The 15,378-nt window shown below is 42.3% G+C and overlaps 1 protein-coding gene across 1 annotated transcript; it reads right to left on the bottom strand.

Moving 5' to 3' along the window:
* Positions 1–4,057: 4,057 nt before the first annotated feature.
* On the bottom strand, positions 4,058–15,378 carry usp46 (ubiquitin specific peptidase 46). Its single transcript, XM_030049923.1, has 9 exons — positions 15,006–15,378; positions 12,259–12,339; positions 11,463–11,676; positions 10,639–10,877; positions 9,972–10,048; positions 9,777–9,860; positions 8,049–8,246; positions 7,169–7,247; positions 4,058–7,037 (listed from the first exon to the last, which is right to left on the bottom strand). Exons 1-9 carry the CDS (start codon positions 15,039–15,041, stop codon positions 6,936–6,938), a joined length of 1,110 nt encoding a protein of 369 aa, XP_029905783.1. The 5' UTR covers positions 15,042–15,378; the 3' UTR covers positions 4,058–6,935.

Here is a 15,378-nt window from a genome sequence, read left to right as displayed (position 1 = left end):
TTTCAGGATCTTTTGGAGTGTCATTGCTATTCACTTACTTTATCTTGGCATCATCATATTGGCATCATTGATTAGATATTCTGGTATTTGGTAAAAGCATAAGCTGTGTGCATAATGCAATATTGAGAGCCATTGAGAAGTATTATAATAGGTTTAGTGTCTTCTGAGCTGAAGGGTGACCAGGGCCTGTGACTAGGAGATGGCCTCATATTGATAACAGCAAAGTTGGCAGTCTACTTGGCAGAGAGGAATCCAGGGAGGACTAACTGGAAGTTACCAACCCCTCCTCTTTCTGTGGGCTTTGCAAAGGAATTTACATCAAAACGCTATTTTTAGAGCTTCGTTCCAAGAATTAGTGAGAAACAATGGATTTATTTGGCCTGTTCTGATGTGACCATCCCAAAAATAACTCTGACTAATGTCCTAGAATTGCGTAAAGTGTAACATGGCAAAAATGTTTTGCATATGGTCTATATTTGGTTGGCACTGAAAGGCAATAAGCATGCTTACTGTGATTTTCTCATGTTATTACTGCTTCTTGCTAATATGTTTCACTGGAATGACGTGAAAATTGTTTTTATCCTGTACTGGAGGCTCTTAATCATAGTAACTATATTGTGAATTATTTGGAAAAGTCATTTATCAGCGTAATGTTTTTTTTTTTTTTTTTTTTTTTTTGTCTCAGTTTACTTCCACTGCTATTGCTGATGAAGGCTACAACATTTGTCTTTAGTTGGTCAAAAATACACTGAGGGAAAAATGTTTGGATTAACTGAACTGAACTTCCAGACCATGATAAATTAAATAAGCTTCAAAAACCTGAAATATCTGAGTGATATTTCCTGGAACACCTTTGGCCTGGAACACATCCTTCTTTACAGAAACAGGAACACTTCTCAGCCACGGAGAAAGTAATAATAAAGGTGCTTGACAGTTACTTTGTTTCTCAACATCATTCTTGTTCAGAAATAGGACTAACATTTCAAATAATGATGCTTTGTTTCAATGTTCACAAACATAAGTCTTCTCTGCATTACTGTGCTTTCACTTTAGTGACATTTATCTTATCTTTTGTTTGTGGGAGGAAGCTGAAGGTCTCCGAGTGGGCTGATAAGCACGGAACTGTAACTTTCTGGTCCAAACTGTGTGTGTGTGTTGCATGTGTGTTTATCCTTTTGAACAACTCTCTGCAGGAGGTGAAGTGTTTCTGAGAAGAGTCCAGGGCCTTTTCATAGAAACAGAATGAAGAGTCGGCATCATGACTAAGACCACCTGCTGTTTTCAGTGTGACTTCATGTCCTAATTGTAACAGCGAATTATCAGAAAAAATAAACACCCTAGCCTCAGTCACCCATTGTCTTGTCCGGTCTCAGGTCAAAGTAAAGATCTGTTACAGCATACAGGGCGAGGCATGATCCACATCGCAGAGATCTGTCCCCCTGAACTGATTGAATAACGAGAGCAATAGAGATGTGGCTGTGCACATTAATGGCCCACAGAAACCTGACCCACATGAGAGTCCATGCAATTTTACATTTAATTCAGTATTTCCCAGTCTATGTAAAATGCTCGCTGTTAATGTTGGTGAGGTAATTATGCAGATGATTGCTATAATTTTGTGTAATCAAAATAATTCCAGGTTGTCCTTTGATGGAGGAGAACTATAGAGTTACTATAGAGCTCTGTAACTCATCTTGGACGCAGACCTGGCTTGATAAGATGAAGCCATCTCATCCATCAGATCAGCAAATGTTACTCAGCCAGTGACTTAAAGGCAAAGCTGCAAAACTGAGGGTTGACTGAAGAGAGGACCATTTAGATTCAACTGACAAAAAGTGTGGAATAAGGCTGATAATGGGCACTATGTACTCTCAACTATAAATGCTGATGCATTTTCAACTTTATTTCATTATTATTATTTTTGTCGCTTGAGCCTACAGGAGGCATTCTCGTAAATGTTTCTGGTGACCCCCAATGAATTAATCTCTTAAACTCTGCCAACACTGCCAGTAACCTTGGCCGTTATGTTGTCTTTTAGAGGCTGTAGTGAGTTTTAAAAATGGATGCTAAACTTGACAACCTGAGGAATTCATTGCCACCAAGCATGTCAGGCTAGGTTGTCGATCGTTCAAAATTTAGGCTAAATTTTGCTGAGGAATAAAGTGGGATGGCTATTTTCAAAGGGGCCCTTGACCTCTGACCTCATGATATCTGAATGAAACTGGGTTCTATGGGTACCCATGGGTATCTCCTTTACAGACATGCCCACCTTATGCTAATCCCATGCAATTTTTTGCAACCTACATCACACAGTACTTTGCTTTTAAGGAGGGTAAAACTTCACCCCCTTGGGCTAAGGAATGTGCAGTAACCAGGCATCTTGCGAGTTGTGTACGACTTCAGAGATGCCTACTTGCAAGACGTATTTTGTCATCTCTGCAGGATTGTTTTTACAATCTGCAGTGAAGTGGCCAGGTCTAACAACGTGCTTCTAATATGGAGATTTAGTTACTGATGGTGTCAGGTGTCAACTTTCTCACATCAGCTCTATTGGCTTCCACAAGATATTAGCAATGTTAACTATGAACACATTATCTAACATATTGTTGCAGCACTTCCAAGACCCATAGCTCTCTCAGTTCAACAAACAGGATATTTTCACTTTGCTGGACAGTTGGTTGGTCTTACCAGTGTTCGGACAGCATCATTACCCTACAAGGGGAACGAAAGCCCAACAGCCCTGCTGAAATGTGTTCCTGTTGAAAATGCAGCCCCTAAAACTCAATTTCATACACTTACTGACTTTTAGGAATGCTCAAATCTCAGTGAATGATGAAGACAGCACTAAGAAGAATAGTACTAAGAATAATACTGAAGAAATTTCCCATTTTTAACTGGATTTAGGTCTACCATCCTTTTAAGTACAATTTTATGTAGTGAACTTTTAGGGCTGTGTTTAGATGACATAGAAAATATGAAACCAATTCATATGCCCACTATGGATGCAATGAAACCCTTAGACCAGGGGTGTCAAACTCGTGCCATGGAGGGCCAAGAGGCTGCAGGTTTTCATTCCAACCAACAACTCCACCAGGTGATTTCACTGATCACCCTACCTCGAAACAGAGAGGCGGGACTAATCAGTGAAATCACCTGGTGGAGTTGTTGGTTGGAATGAAAACCTGCAGCCTCTTGGCCCTCCATGGCACGAGTTTGACACCCCTGCCTTAGACAATGTATTAATATGAGTTTGGGATCTTTTTCAGCGAGAAAGTTATGAATTTGAACTATTGCTCAAAGGTGTTAGACTGTTTAGTTGGTTTGGGGATATTGAAATGTCCCTTGTGCCTCAGTGCTGCATGCAGTCTGCTACCAGGCGACATGCATCACTGCCTGTTGAGGGGTATTAGCGGTGGCATTGGTGAGAGAGTGAGAGCAGGTCGAGGGCTTAAGGAGGAGAGGGAAGAAGCGGAGGTATCAACACAGAAAAAAAAAGGCTGTGTCAGACTCTTGGGAGTTTCAGTATTTTTCTCCCGCAGGATTAGCCGAGGTTTAAGGGTGACTTAGAGAACGAGAAATTAATCGCTGTGAGGACACAATGTAATTTACAATGAAAAACTAACCAAACAGCCAATATCTAGTAGATTAAGACATCATCTGCACCGACTTGGACGTTTTTCTGAAATGTAGACAGGAAGAGGAGAGGCACGGGATGGGAGGCAAAATAAGCTGTCTGGCAGCGAAGGGGCTTCCCATCATTTATGTTTACCTTTCTCAATATTTTTTTCTTCGTAGCTTGCCCTGAGAACAGCCTTGTTTTTCCACAAAGGTTGTTATCACAGCATGTTCTCTTAGCTGGCATGCGTACATACAGACAGGATACCTAAAAAAGCAGTGAGAGATTATGAGATGATTGTGTGCAGCACAGCGAATAACTCTGGAAGCAGCAGTTAGGTGAGAAAAGCAACAAAGGTGCAAGAGGTTTATCGTCCCATTCTTGCAAAGTGGAAATAAACACTGAAAAATTCAGCAATGACTGACAACCCCGCAACAAAAGTTAGTTGATAAAATCATTTTATTGAACAGAAGAAAAACTCAAAATTACCGTGTTAGACTGTGGTTCTTCATGTTAAAGCATTTAAGCTCATCACTAATAAAGTGCACTTTCAGTTTACACAAAGCAGAGAGAGAGGGAGAGTTCTTCTGATCTCCCTTTTCTCTCCCACGACCTCCATCATCAGATTGTACCCGGTACAGTCCTTCTCCACACAAGACACTGCACCTGAGGTCTCCTAGGTAGAACACTATCACAGTAATAGATATAGAATAAGACCACGTCAGAAGTGCAATGACTGAGCATCTCAGTGAGGGCATGTGCATAAGTGTTAATGGAAGATCAGCACATCGAGAGAGTCTCTCTTCCCACCCAGGTCTAAAACGTCTCAGACTATTTCTGGCTACTGTTTTTCTTTTTCCTACCATGGCTCAGTTCAACCTGACACAAAGAGCATCCCAATACGACAGATTGTGACTTTAATTCGGTGACTGATTATGTAATTAACTGATTGTAAAACAGCACAGTACTTCTTACAGGATTTCGTCGATGGTCAAGATTAAGCTAAAATCTTTGCCATGAGAGTATTCATCTTTACATTTTAAGCTTCTTGAATTTAAAAAAATATGTTCCTATTTTCAGGAGTGTTTTTTTTTTCTACATAATATATATGTACAGTTGTATCTTTACAAAGAAAATAATGTTCTGTTAAAGACTGTTCCAGTTTTGCAAAATCATTAGCATCTCCAGTTTGGCACGTATTCCATGTGACTTGACCCATTTACATAGACCAGACAGAAGAGACGGCAGAGACAAGTTCATTCAATATCCAAGAGGGGACTACTCCAGCTTCCTTCTTCTTAAAGTCTGTCTCTTTCATATACACAGACACTAAGCAAGCAAATCAATCCTATGACTACCCCTTATTTATAATGAGATGCATTTGAAATGGTAATTTCCTCTGATGTGCAGCAAACTGGAATGTCATTCACATGAAAAACCAGCTTTTTGATGTCGCTCTCTTCTACAGTGCATGGCAACAAACCCTGGGGACTGGAGGGAAAAAAATCTAGCAGGGAGTTCAACAACATCAGCACTGGATGAAGCGATACAGAGCATGTAAACTGGACTTTTACAATGGAAATTAGATGTTCCAATGTGCTACATAGTGGACACACAATTTACATCATCCAAGTCAAATGTCTAATGGAAACAAACCAAGAGGTAAAGAAATTTACACATACTGTAGTTCAACATAGGAATGAAAAATATCACTTATCAAAAAGGGTCATCACTGTAGGTTTAAGAAAAAGATGGGCGAAGGAACGTCGTAAACAACATCCCAGCTAATGTTACAAGCTGACACCAGCTCTCTACATTGCATGTGGTGAAGGAGGGGCTGTTTGATATCATGAGCACACAAACACACAGCACAGAGAAGAGACCAGCTGGTAATAAAACACATGTAACACACCGTACACCGACACATATATACTAGCCTCACTGGGAAATTCGACATTGGATAACTTCAAGTCCTATTGCACTATCTTCACTTTTTCACATCAATCGAATGCTTAGGCAGATGAGTTTTGTTTCTCGTATTCCATCTGAATCCGTCTTCAGCACACGCACGCAAAACGTACACACAAAATATAAAGTCGTGTTTCAGCCCGACCCAAACCGAGACAAATCAGGCCTACACAAATTGTGTACCACGCAAAACTCGTCCTTCACACTGAGAGAGCCTCGACAAAAGACGGGAGTCTAACATACAAAGCTCTCGATGGAGCCGTACTACACACATACCTCCATTAACCAGCAGTCAACATTACAAATACCAAACAGTAATAAATAAGTTCAATAAATAGGGAATTTATATCAAGATAAAAGGTCTAAGGATTCAACTGGTCTGACTGGCGATCTATATTGGATGTGACAGAGAAAGGTCAGCTTCTATTACACACAGAAGAACCTCCTTACTTGTCTAGTGTTAGAGCATGTGGTTCACTTGGATAAAGTGTTAAGAAGTGCTGGATCACCATTTGCTTAGACAAACAGAGCAGCTGCTGCGTGTGATACTCCATGGGACTTAGACAACCTCCATACTGTCATCAAGCAACTTTACCCAATTGTCCAATAATTGACAGATTTTGTCGAGACATCCCAAATAAATGCTCAGATACTTCAAAGCTACTGGAAATGTATGAAACCTCTCTATGCGTATTATACAGTGTTTGTCTCCAACTTCATTTGCTTCAAGCTCATGCATCCACCAGGGTTTAAGACAAAAAACTAGACAGTGTTAGCAAAAAGTCATGGGACAGCCCTAATGAGAGGAATTATGAGTGTGTGACACATTGTGGAAGCAGACCTTATATACACATGAATGATACAATACCATTAGTGACAACAGTCTGTGCACCAGTCCCTTTGCCACAGTGTGTTCCTGGAAACCCGGAGAGGAGCATTGGCTAGCCAGAGGGCCCACATCAAGGGCACTCATTGTGGATGCGGACTCCTTTGTGTTTCTTCCTCATCGTCGTGTGAGCATTTGTTGCTTTTGTTCTAAAGTGCAGTCCAGATGCAGGTGACTGAAGGGCAAGAAGCAAATTACAGACTTCCCAGCAGGCCGAGGGAGGGGCCGCGAGGAAAAGGACAACAGGGAGATGAAGTGCAGGTAAACCCAGCGACTAGCCGTGGGACAGAGGATGGTCTTGGCACATGTCTCAGAGAGGTTTTTTTGATGTGGAGGAGGGCGACAGGATGGGAAGGGGACGGGGGAAGGGGCAATGGAGGTGGCAAGAGTCCAGGTCAGTTAGGCTAAAAGTTAAAAAGGTCTCATCCTGTCCTGTCCTCTCCCGCGTCACAGATCCCGGTCCAGTCACTCCCTGGACTGGTAGAAGAGGATGTATCCAGACTCGGAGTTCTTTGAGATGTCTGAGGTAAGCCCGTAAAACTCCTCAATGGCCTGGGCATCAATTTTCTGCACAAAGGAGAACGGTGAGACACTACTTAATGAAAAGACACAACAACAACAACAGATGTACAAACAGGTGAGTCATGGAACGACAACCAGGCCATTTCAGACAGAGACTGAGACTGAGAGTGACGTACCTCCACAATGTCATCATCAAACAGCAACCAGAAGCCGTGACTCTTCACTATGGTGATGTAATGACCTCTGTTTGGACCACTGAGCACACACAGACGAGCAGTGAATCTCTAATACACAGACATTACAATCCCCTACAAGCTGCTACTGCTCTGTTGCACAACTTATGAGAGAAAAATTTGAACCCATTTTTAAAAAATATTTTCAGCAATCATACAGTACAAAAAAAAAAAAAAAAAAGTCTAATGGCCAAACAAAATTGGCACGTGGATGACTGGGGCTGCTGCAGTTCATCATGCAGCACAGATGAAGGGTGTGTTGATGTGTGTCTGTGTATCTTTATGCAGGTGGGCTCATGTGCAAAACAATGTTGTGAATATTTGGTGACATCTTTTTTCTGAAATGTTATTCCAAGTAGAAAATTCAAGTATAAGGCTCACATGTATAAAAATGAGTAATAGTTATTACTCCTGAGAGACTGAATAGTGCACTGAAACATTTTCTTTTATGGCGAAAACAGTCGGCACAAAAACGTTTTACTGCTTCAGCCTGCACATGTACTGTTCCTGCATATTATTTTGGATTTGTATGATACTTTTTACACATATTTTAGATCATTTTCACTTGATTACTTTTTTTTCTGTGCTACATCTATTTGTTATACGCTGTGAAGTTTAGTAACCGCAAAGAATAAAAAGTAAATAAAAACGATGAGTCATCACTTCATGCAGAATGTGTCATAATTCTGTGATTGATAGATAGACAGACACACACTATAAGCAGCAGCTGTTTACAAAGAACTCATGATCCACAAATATTCTCCCGCCAATTTAGCAGTCTTTTATTTTGAAGCGGTAATCAAAACTATAGGTACTACTATACCTGCCACAGTGAACGACGACGGCCACTAGATCATACATGCGATCCAGGTTGACTGCGTCCCCGGACGTGTTGAAGAGACGCAGCTCTAAGGGGAAGACCACGCGATAGGACAGCTTGGTGTAGCGGTGCAGCTGCTCCATGTATTTAAACCTCTTCAGGTGCAGAGCCAGGATCATAGGCAGCTTCTTGACACGCATCCTGCACAGACACACACAGTCAGGACACTGCAGGGCACTATACGCACAATTTGCACAGTAACACATCACACTGCTATTTATGCTGATGATGCTGTCATTTGCTTTTGATAAACTACAATCTCCCCTATCCCATCACCCCACTCATCCCACCCATCCCACTCCTCCTCCCACTCCAACCCTCGGACGATCTCTGCTCACCCCATCCATCCCACTCCCATCCCCAACCTCAGCCCAACCCCTCTTCCTCTGGCTGCCCCTTCCAATACACACATTTTCCCACATCACGCCTATATATTTAGATATTTAGATATGTATTTAGATTCATTAACACCCCTCATATGAACTTTCTTCCCCTTAAAGACACACCAGCTATACTTGCCACTCCTGTTTGTTTTGTTTGTCTTTCTTGCTATTTTTCTTTTTTTTTTTTTTGTCCTGTCTTGTTCTGTCAAGATGATGTCTAATTAGTTTGTGACTCTGTTACCTGGTATTGTTTTAAACTTGCATTGATGTCACTTTACTGCACTAACAGAAAAAAAATACTGTTTTTTAATATTGGACAGTCAAATTTGTCACCTGAAACTAGTACTGAAGACTGATTTAAAAAAAAAAAAAAAAAAAAAAAAAAACTAAGGTTATGTTGTTCATCTAAACCAAAAACAGGCCACACAGTCTCAGACCAATTGTCTGTCCATGACAAAGACACTGAAGTAGTGTCATCTCACAAATGTTTAGGTATTTTACATGATGAGAGTCTCTCTTTTAAACCACCTGTTCAGCAGCTGGTGTCCAAATTCAAGCTCAAGCTGGTTTTTAACTTGTTTCTCTTTTAAGGCTAGATGTGATTGGGCTGCAGCAACGTCTTTGCATGTCCTTGATAATGGTGACGTTTTGTGGATGCATGCGTCAGCACAAAGCTGACAGTCTTCAGACACAATCAATCACAGGGGCCTGAGGTTTATTTTAATTTATAAAACCAATACCGATTATAGCTCCCTTCATGCCTGTGCTGGTTGGCCTGCATTGTCTATAAGAAGACTCTCTTATGTTCTGCTTACACTCTATTTGATCTCTTGCATTTCAGAGATAAGCGCCTCAACTACAGGCTACATTTGAAAAGCTTACTTTTACTCAACTTATTTAAGGTACAAATCGAGGTGGGTAAGAGAGCTTTTAGGTTCTGTGCCCCTTTTAACTGGAAGATGCTCCAAAATAAACTGAAACTTAAGGACCTTATTACTCTAGGTGAATTTAAAACTCTTCTAAAGCAATTAGAGGCTGACTCTGTTGGCAGGTGTTCATGTTTTTTGTAAGTTAGTGACATGGCTGACTCTCAAACTATAAATCTGTTTTAATCTTGCCCCTCATGTTTTTACTTGTATGGTTTGTGGGTAAGCTGTAACCTGGGTAACCTCCTTAAATAAAGGTTTAATTGACAATTAAATATTAGACCACTGTGTAAATCTTAGGTTGGTGGTGACCGCTTATGCGATCATGTCCCTATTATTACGTAGCTCAATGCATGACTGACCGTTTCTGTGCTTCCTGCTTGCTGCAGCATGTCTCGCAGTAGTATTTGTATTCACTGCACAAGGTCTCTGTGTTGCTGAAGTCCCTGGAGGGGAGAGCAAGCCGACGAGAGTCTTGGTTAGTTTATCTCACTCAGGGAAGAGAAGCTTTTGTCAGATTGCTAGGGGCGGCTGGTTGTATAATGGGTCAATACTACCTGAGACAGTGCGTTATTGATGTATTCTGCTCCACATCCACAGAAAGATCCAGAAAATCCTCATCTTTGCTGCTAACCTGCCAAAGAGAAGGCGCGACAACCAAGGTAAGTAAGTTTCCACTTTCTTTGACTGAGTCACTGAGGATAAACCTGCTATGGTGCGACTGAACACCCACCCACCCTCTCCTATTCACACAAATAAGACAAGGAGAGTCTCTAAAGTGCTGATGTTGCTGTGTGGCCTTTGTCTCTGCACAGCGCAGGACCTTGGCATTTTCACAGGGGTTGTTCAGGGCTACACTCCTCTTTGCTCTCTCTTTCCTCAGCCTCGCCATTTTGAGGACAAAGCCTCTGGCATCACTGAGGTAAAGTGGGTGGCCACAGCCCATCATGGCATCTCTCAGCATTTCCTCTCTGCAAAGGGCTAATCTCTTTTTCAGACTTATTCAGGAGGGATCTGTCATTCAGGGCCACACAGGGACTGGCAGAGGCCTTAAAGAGACGCTCGGAGAAGGGAGGGAGCCGAGGGATCATCTTTGGAACTGTACTCACAAAAGTATTTTTTACACTGCAAGTAAACCTCATTAGAAATAATGAAAGGAGAGAGAGCACAGAGCATAACATCCACTACACACTGAAGAGTACACAATATAGAAAAGCCACACACCGTCTCACAGTTGAGGCAGCGGGTCTCGTTGGTCAGTGTACCCTGGAAGATATCGTGAACCCAGGTGGGCTCAGTTTTGTTCTCTGTCTCGTTCTCTGTGGTTACAGCGGTGCCGTTGTTCTTGAGGCGTCCGTTCTGTTTTTCCTGCTTCTTCTCCTCCTGCAGGATGTCAGCCACCGTGTTCAGCAGGTAGTTGAGGAATTCATGGGCGTCCTGCTGCATGTAGTTGTCAAACAGGTCTGGAGGGGGGATTCAGAGATCACAATGGCCCTTCAGTAAACGGAGGGATAATACTGGGGGATTGCTTGACAGGTAAATGTAATACTAAAATCAGCGGCCTACACTTATAATACGAATGTCCATCACACTCCTATTTTGTCAATTCTGCATGTGAAAAGTGAAACCTGAGAAAAAGAAAGGCAGGCAGGGAGAGAAAATGGGGAAGAGAGTAAGAGAGGAGGCTGCTAAGCAGAGCTTGGTCTAAACAGAGATTGCATTGTTCATTCACATAAAGAGCTTCCTCAAGTTGGACAACAGAGAACAATCTGCCTCTCTCTCTGTTCCACGCTCTCACTGACCTTACCACCAACATGCACCTGCCCTTCACCTCAAACATTCACCAGACTACATTAAGGCCAGCTTTTTTAAAATCACTGAACAATGCAAATTCCACAAATCTTGACTTTCCGGTGGAAAACATATGCAGTTAATCTGCATAGCTCATATGTTCATAATAAAATCACAGTATTCAATGCAGCTCTCAGGGTGCTGACCCAGTTTAAGCAGACTTAAACTAAGCTGGCAGAAGGAGCTAGGGCCCTCACCATTCTCCTTCCGTAGACGGGAGATGAACTTCTTGGGCGGGATGACGCCCACCTTCTTCTTCTGCGTGGCGATGCTGTGGAAGAGGTCAGCCAGACATGTGAGCAGGTTCTCCTTCTTCTTTTGCTGGGCCTTGTAGGCCAGCACATTCTCCCGGAAGGGCCGGCAGAAGTATAAGGCCTGGAGCACTGAGTTACAGTAACACGTGTTTCCAAACTGAGGGGCAGGAAGGAATAGGGACACAAAAACAAAGAAGAGAACAAAAGTGGGTTATCGTCTCAGTGGGGAAACAGACTTTAATTCTGTAAACATGTAACAAGGCCTCGTGGCGTTCTCTTAAACAAAGAGTGTGAGGACTTTCTAAATAAGGCGAAATGCTCAGGCTCTTCACACCTAAACAGAGAGAGGTACTGTAGCCGTGCCAGTCTGCATCTATCAGGTAGATGGATGAAAATGAACTCTCACATAGTTTCTTATCGACACTCCATCTCCATCTGGTAAATTAGCTGGCTACAGCAAAACTTTACACACTGATGTGCACACCGCACATTTTCATGTATTTGGCAAACACTGCAACTGGTGATGAGACATAATTTCCATATTCAAAAAACAAGTGAATTGGCAGTCCAGTCCACAAACAACATAACCTGTCAGCTTCAATAATACCAGCTGTCCAGAAGTGGACGTGACTCACTACGGCTCATGTGGGCCCGATTCTAACAGTTTGTTATGAAAAAAGACACCGGTGTTTATGGCCGTGACCTTTGTTAATGTATGAGAGGATTAAGCGATACTCACATTGACCAATCCAAAGTAGTGTTCATTGATTGGGAATTGCTCCGGACCGATGTCTTTCTCCAGAGCAGAGGCATTGGTGCCCTGAAAAGACCAGAGACAAAAACATGAAATTCTATGCTTGTCAAGACATTATGAACATTCAACAGAAACATTTGGCTGTTATCATCATCATCACCATCCAGAGTAACCCACCACCACTGGCAGTGCTCATTCATGCCTATGGAGAATTAGTTACAATGCTAAAATGAAACCCCAATTTGTTGTGCCTATTCTGTGTACACATAGCCAAATTAATATGGAAATTCTGCACTATCAACAACTACCCACAGGCCACTGAAGATTTAAAAGCCTATCTAGGAGAGGAACCTTGCTGTAAGCCTTTCTCACACGCTACAATTGGTAAGTCCTATTTCAGTGAATTACTGAAAAGACATCCTAGTCTGTCACATTTCCTGAAGGTCTTATTTTTCCACAGAATGCTGTGGCTTGATTTCTCAGGCTCCATAGCAGTAAAAATAAATCCGCCCCGTCAGTGTCAACTCAGAAAAAGGAGATAGCCTACACCATAAATAGCGCACAACAATGTATAAAGTCAGGAGTATTTTACAATGGTGATTGCTGAGGTATACCACTTATCTCTTGACAGAGCCCTTTTTTATTTTTCAGAGCTCAAAGCTTTCCCAAATGAATCATGGCTTTGTGGAGAGAACACAGGAGACGGTTCAGCAGGGGATGGCTTTGACTTTCAATGACTGTCATTTCTCTCAGTCAAAGCAAATTGTGAATACCTCTTTGTCCAATTTCCGCTTTGAGTCTGAGAAGCTGCTACACATATGCAGACACACGTCCATGTACGCGCATATACACACATAAATACACACACAGCAATTTTTCCATCATAGGAGCTAGATTGCCGAATGTCTTTTTAATGCAACAAATCATAGCTCATCAAGTCCTCAGTGAAACTGTGCTATTACAGTGGATTTGAAAGCGGTAGTAAACAATAGTGCCACAACATAGAAACATCCATTATAGACTTAGGCCTAAAATGCAACCATAGGGTTGCAATGTGACATTGAAAACATCCCATTACCTTATTATAAATACAGTTATTTAAAAAAAATATATTATTGTGATTTCACTATACGATCATGTCAAAGAATATAATACAAAAAAGGCTCTTGAATTCACTGTTTATTATAATAAAAAATTAACCTAGTTCTAGATTGATACATCTCAAACAATCCACTATATCTACTATATCCACTATATAATCCACTTTAACACACAACACGAAGTCATATCATAAATCTAAATTTGACTTGATTTGGCTGGTTAAGAATCTATTATTAATGACAAGCAATGAAATAAGACATGTCTCCCTTTAGATTCTTCAACCCCCTGAAAAGAAATGAACATCATCTTATGAGGCTGTGTGTCACAGAGGGGGTCTTATATGTTTTGCAATATGTAGTGCTCATAGAGGAGGCCGACTGTCTAGCTCAAGAGCACTTCAGCAGAGATGAACATCAGCCATCGCAGGAGACTGAACAACAGGTAATGGACCCTCTCTGACTGACAAGCCACCTGGCCACCAAATGACAAATGAATGCTCCTCTATACTATGACTGTCAAAAGAGCTTCATCGAGGGCTAGTCTAGTCTAACCTGTCTCTGTCTTTACCTCCACGTGGCTTTAACAGTGCTGTGGTTTAAATTGTTTCTAGGTGTGTTAACACTCCCACAGATAAATTTGAAAAGCAAATCACAGACGACTCACACTCACAGCAAGAAAGACCACTGAAGATAACACTTAGGCTACATTTTTACATTTAATTTATTCCAGTGGCATACATCATTCTCAACTCCACATAGATAAATCAACTCAGGTAGCAGACACTGACCTACACAGAGACACGGTCCTATCCACAAGACCCGACTTAGGACCAGTCTGCATGATTGATATACCACTCAACCAATATTTATCCCAAAAATTAATAAAAATGACATAGAATCCATGGAAATACTTTTGAGAAGCAGTGTAGGTGCCATGGTTTAGGGGGAAAAAAAAAACATATCAAGGGCTGAAAATCCCCTTCCCTGCTTTTTAAGATTGGACACAATATCAACTTAAATGTCACCATCATAGCCTGGTCATCATGCCTACATTTATATGTTATGCAATTCAACAGTCACTGCTTAGTTGTGCAGGCCAGGGGCAGGAAAAAGGAGGCTGGCGGCCACCTTTTGACATGTCAAACAAAAGACTGGCCTGCAGAATCAACCTCAGACATTTAAGTCTGCTCTTGACCCCTCCTCACCACCGCTCAGACAATGCAAACACAGATTAGTTCAGCTCCTGCGCAGCGCAGTGAGGATGCAGCCGTCCCACTTGAGGACCAGGTTATGCAACCAAAACAAGCCGTCTGTGAAAGGCAGCGCTCGGTTCACCTGTCTATCACCGGTGACAGCTACACAGACCGCACGCAGTGTCGTCGCCACAAACAGGAGATAGCAGCGCTGTTTGCAAGCGGCAGCGCGTCAAGCGCTGGCACATCTCTCGGTTTCAGATGCAGGCCTCAGTGTCAGTGGCCTGCCGGGGCACCGAGAGCTCCCAGACAGACCACAGCGAGGATACGGAGCCCTGCATCCTCTGCACAGAGCTGCTCCCACACAGCCGTGCACATCACCACAGACACGCTCCAGCACCAAGCGACAGTGAAACGGCTAACCAGGCAGGCTACTTACCATATTACAAATGGAGGCGATATTTCTGACAGTCATTTAGTTTACAGTGTCCCCCTCACCGGCATCTTTATAAAACAAACATGATTTCAGAGCAAGGCAATGCTGAGAGGTGAAGTTAATTCGCAGCCGCGGCTAGAGGCCAGACTGCAACCCCAGGCGTCAAAAAGCAAGGCAGCGTCTCGACAGGAGAGACCGAGCACCATGCAGCCAGCACGGGTTCACAGCAAACTGCACTCGGCGCCCGGATCACTTCATTCTTGCACACATCGCGAATATTACACCGCTGAAAGCACTAGATGCATGAGTGGATGGTGGACACACGAAGTTACAGCAGGTTGTTAGCAATGATTACAAAACAAACCTGCTACGTGAG

Source organism: Myripristis murdjan, chromosome 4 (genome assembly GCF_902150065.1).
Source record: "Myripristis murdjan chromosome 4, fMyrMur1.1, whole genome shotgun sequence".
Classification (NCBI taxonomy): domain Eukaryota; kingdom Metazoa; phylum Chordata; class Actinopteri; order Holocentriformes; family Holocentridae; genus Myripristis; species Myripristis murdjan.
The sequence above is the reverse complement of the archived record's forward strand: the minus strand, read 5'-3'. Positions and strand labels throughout refer to the sequence as shown.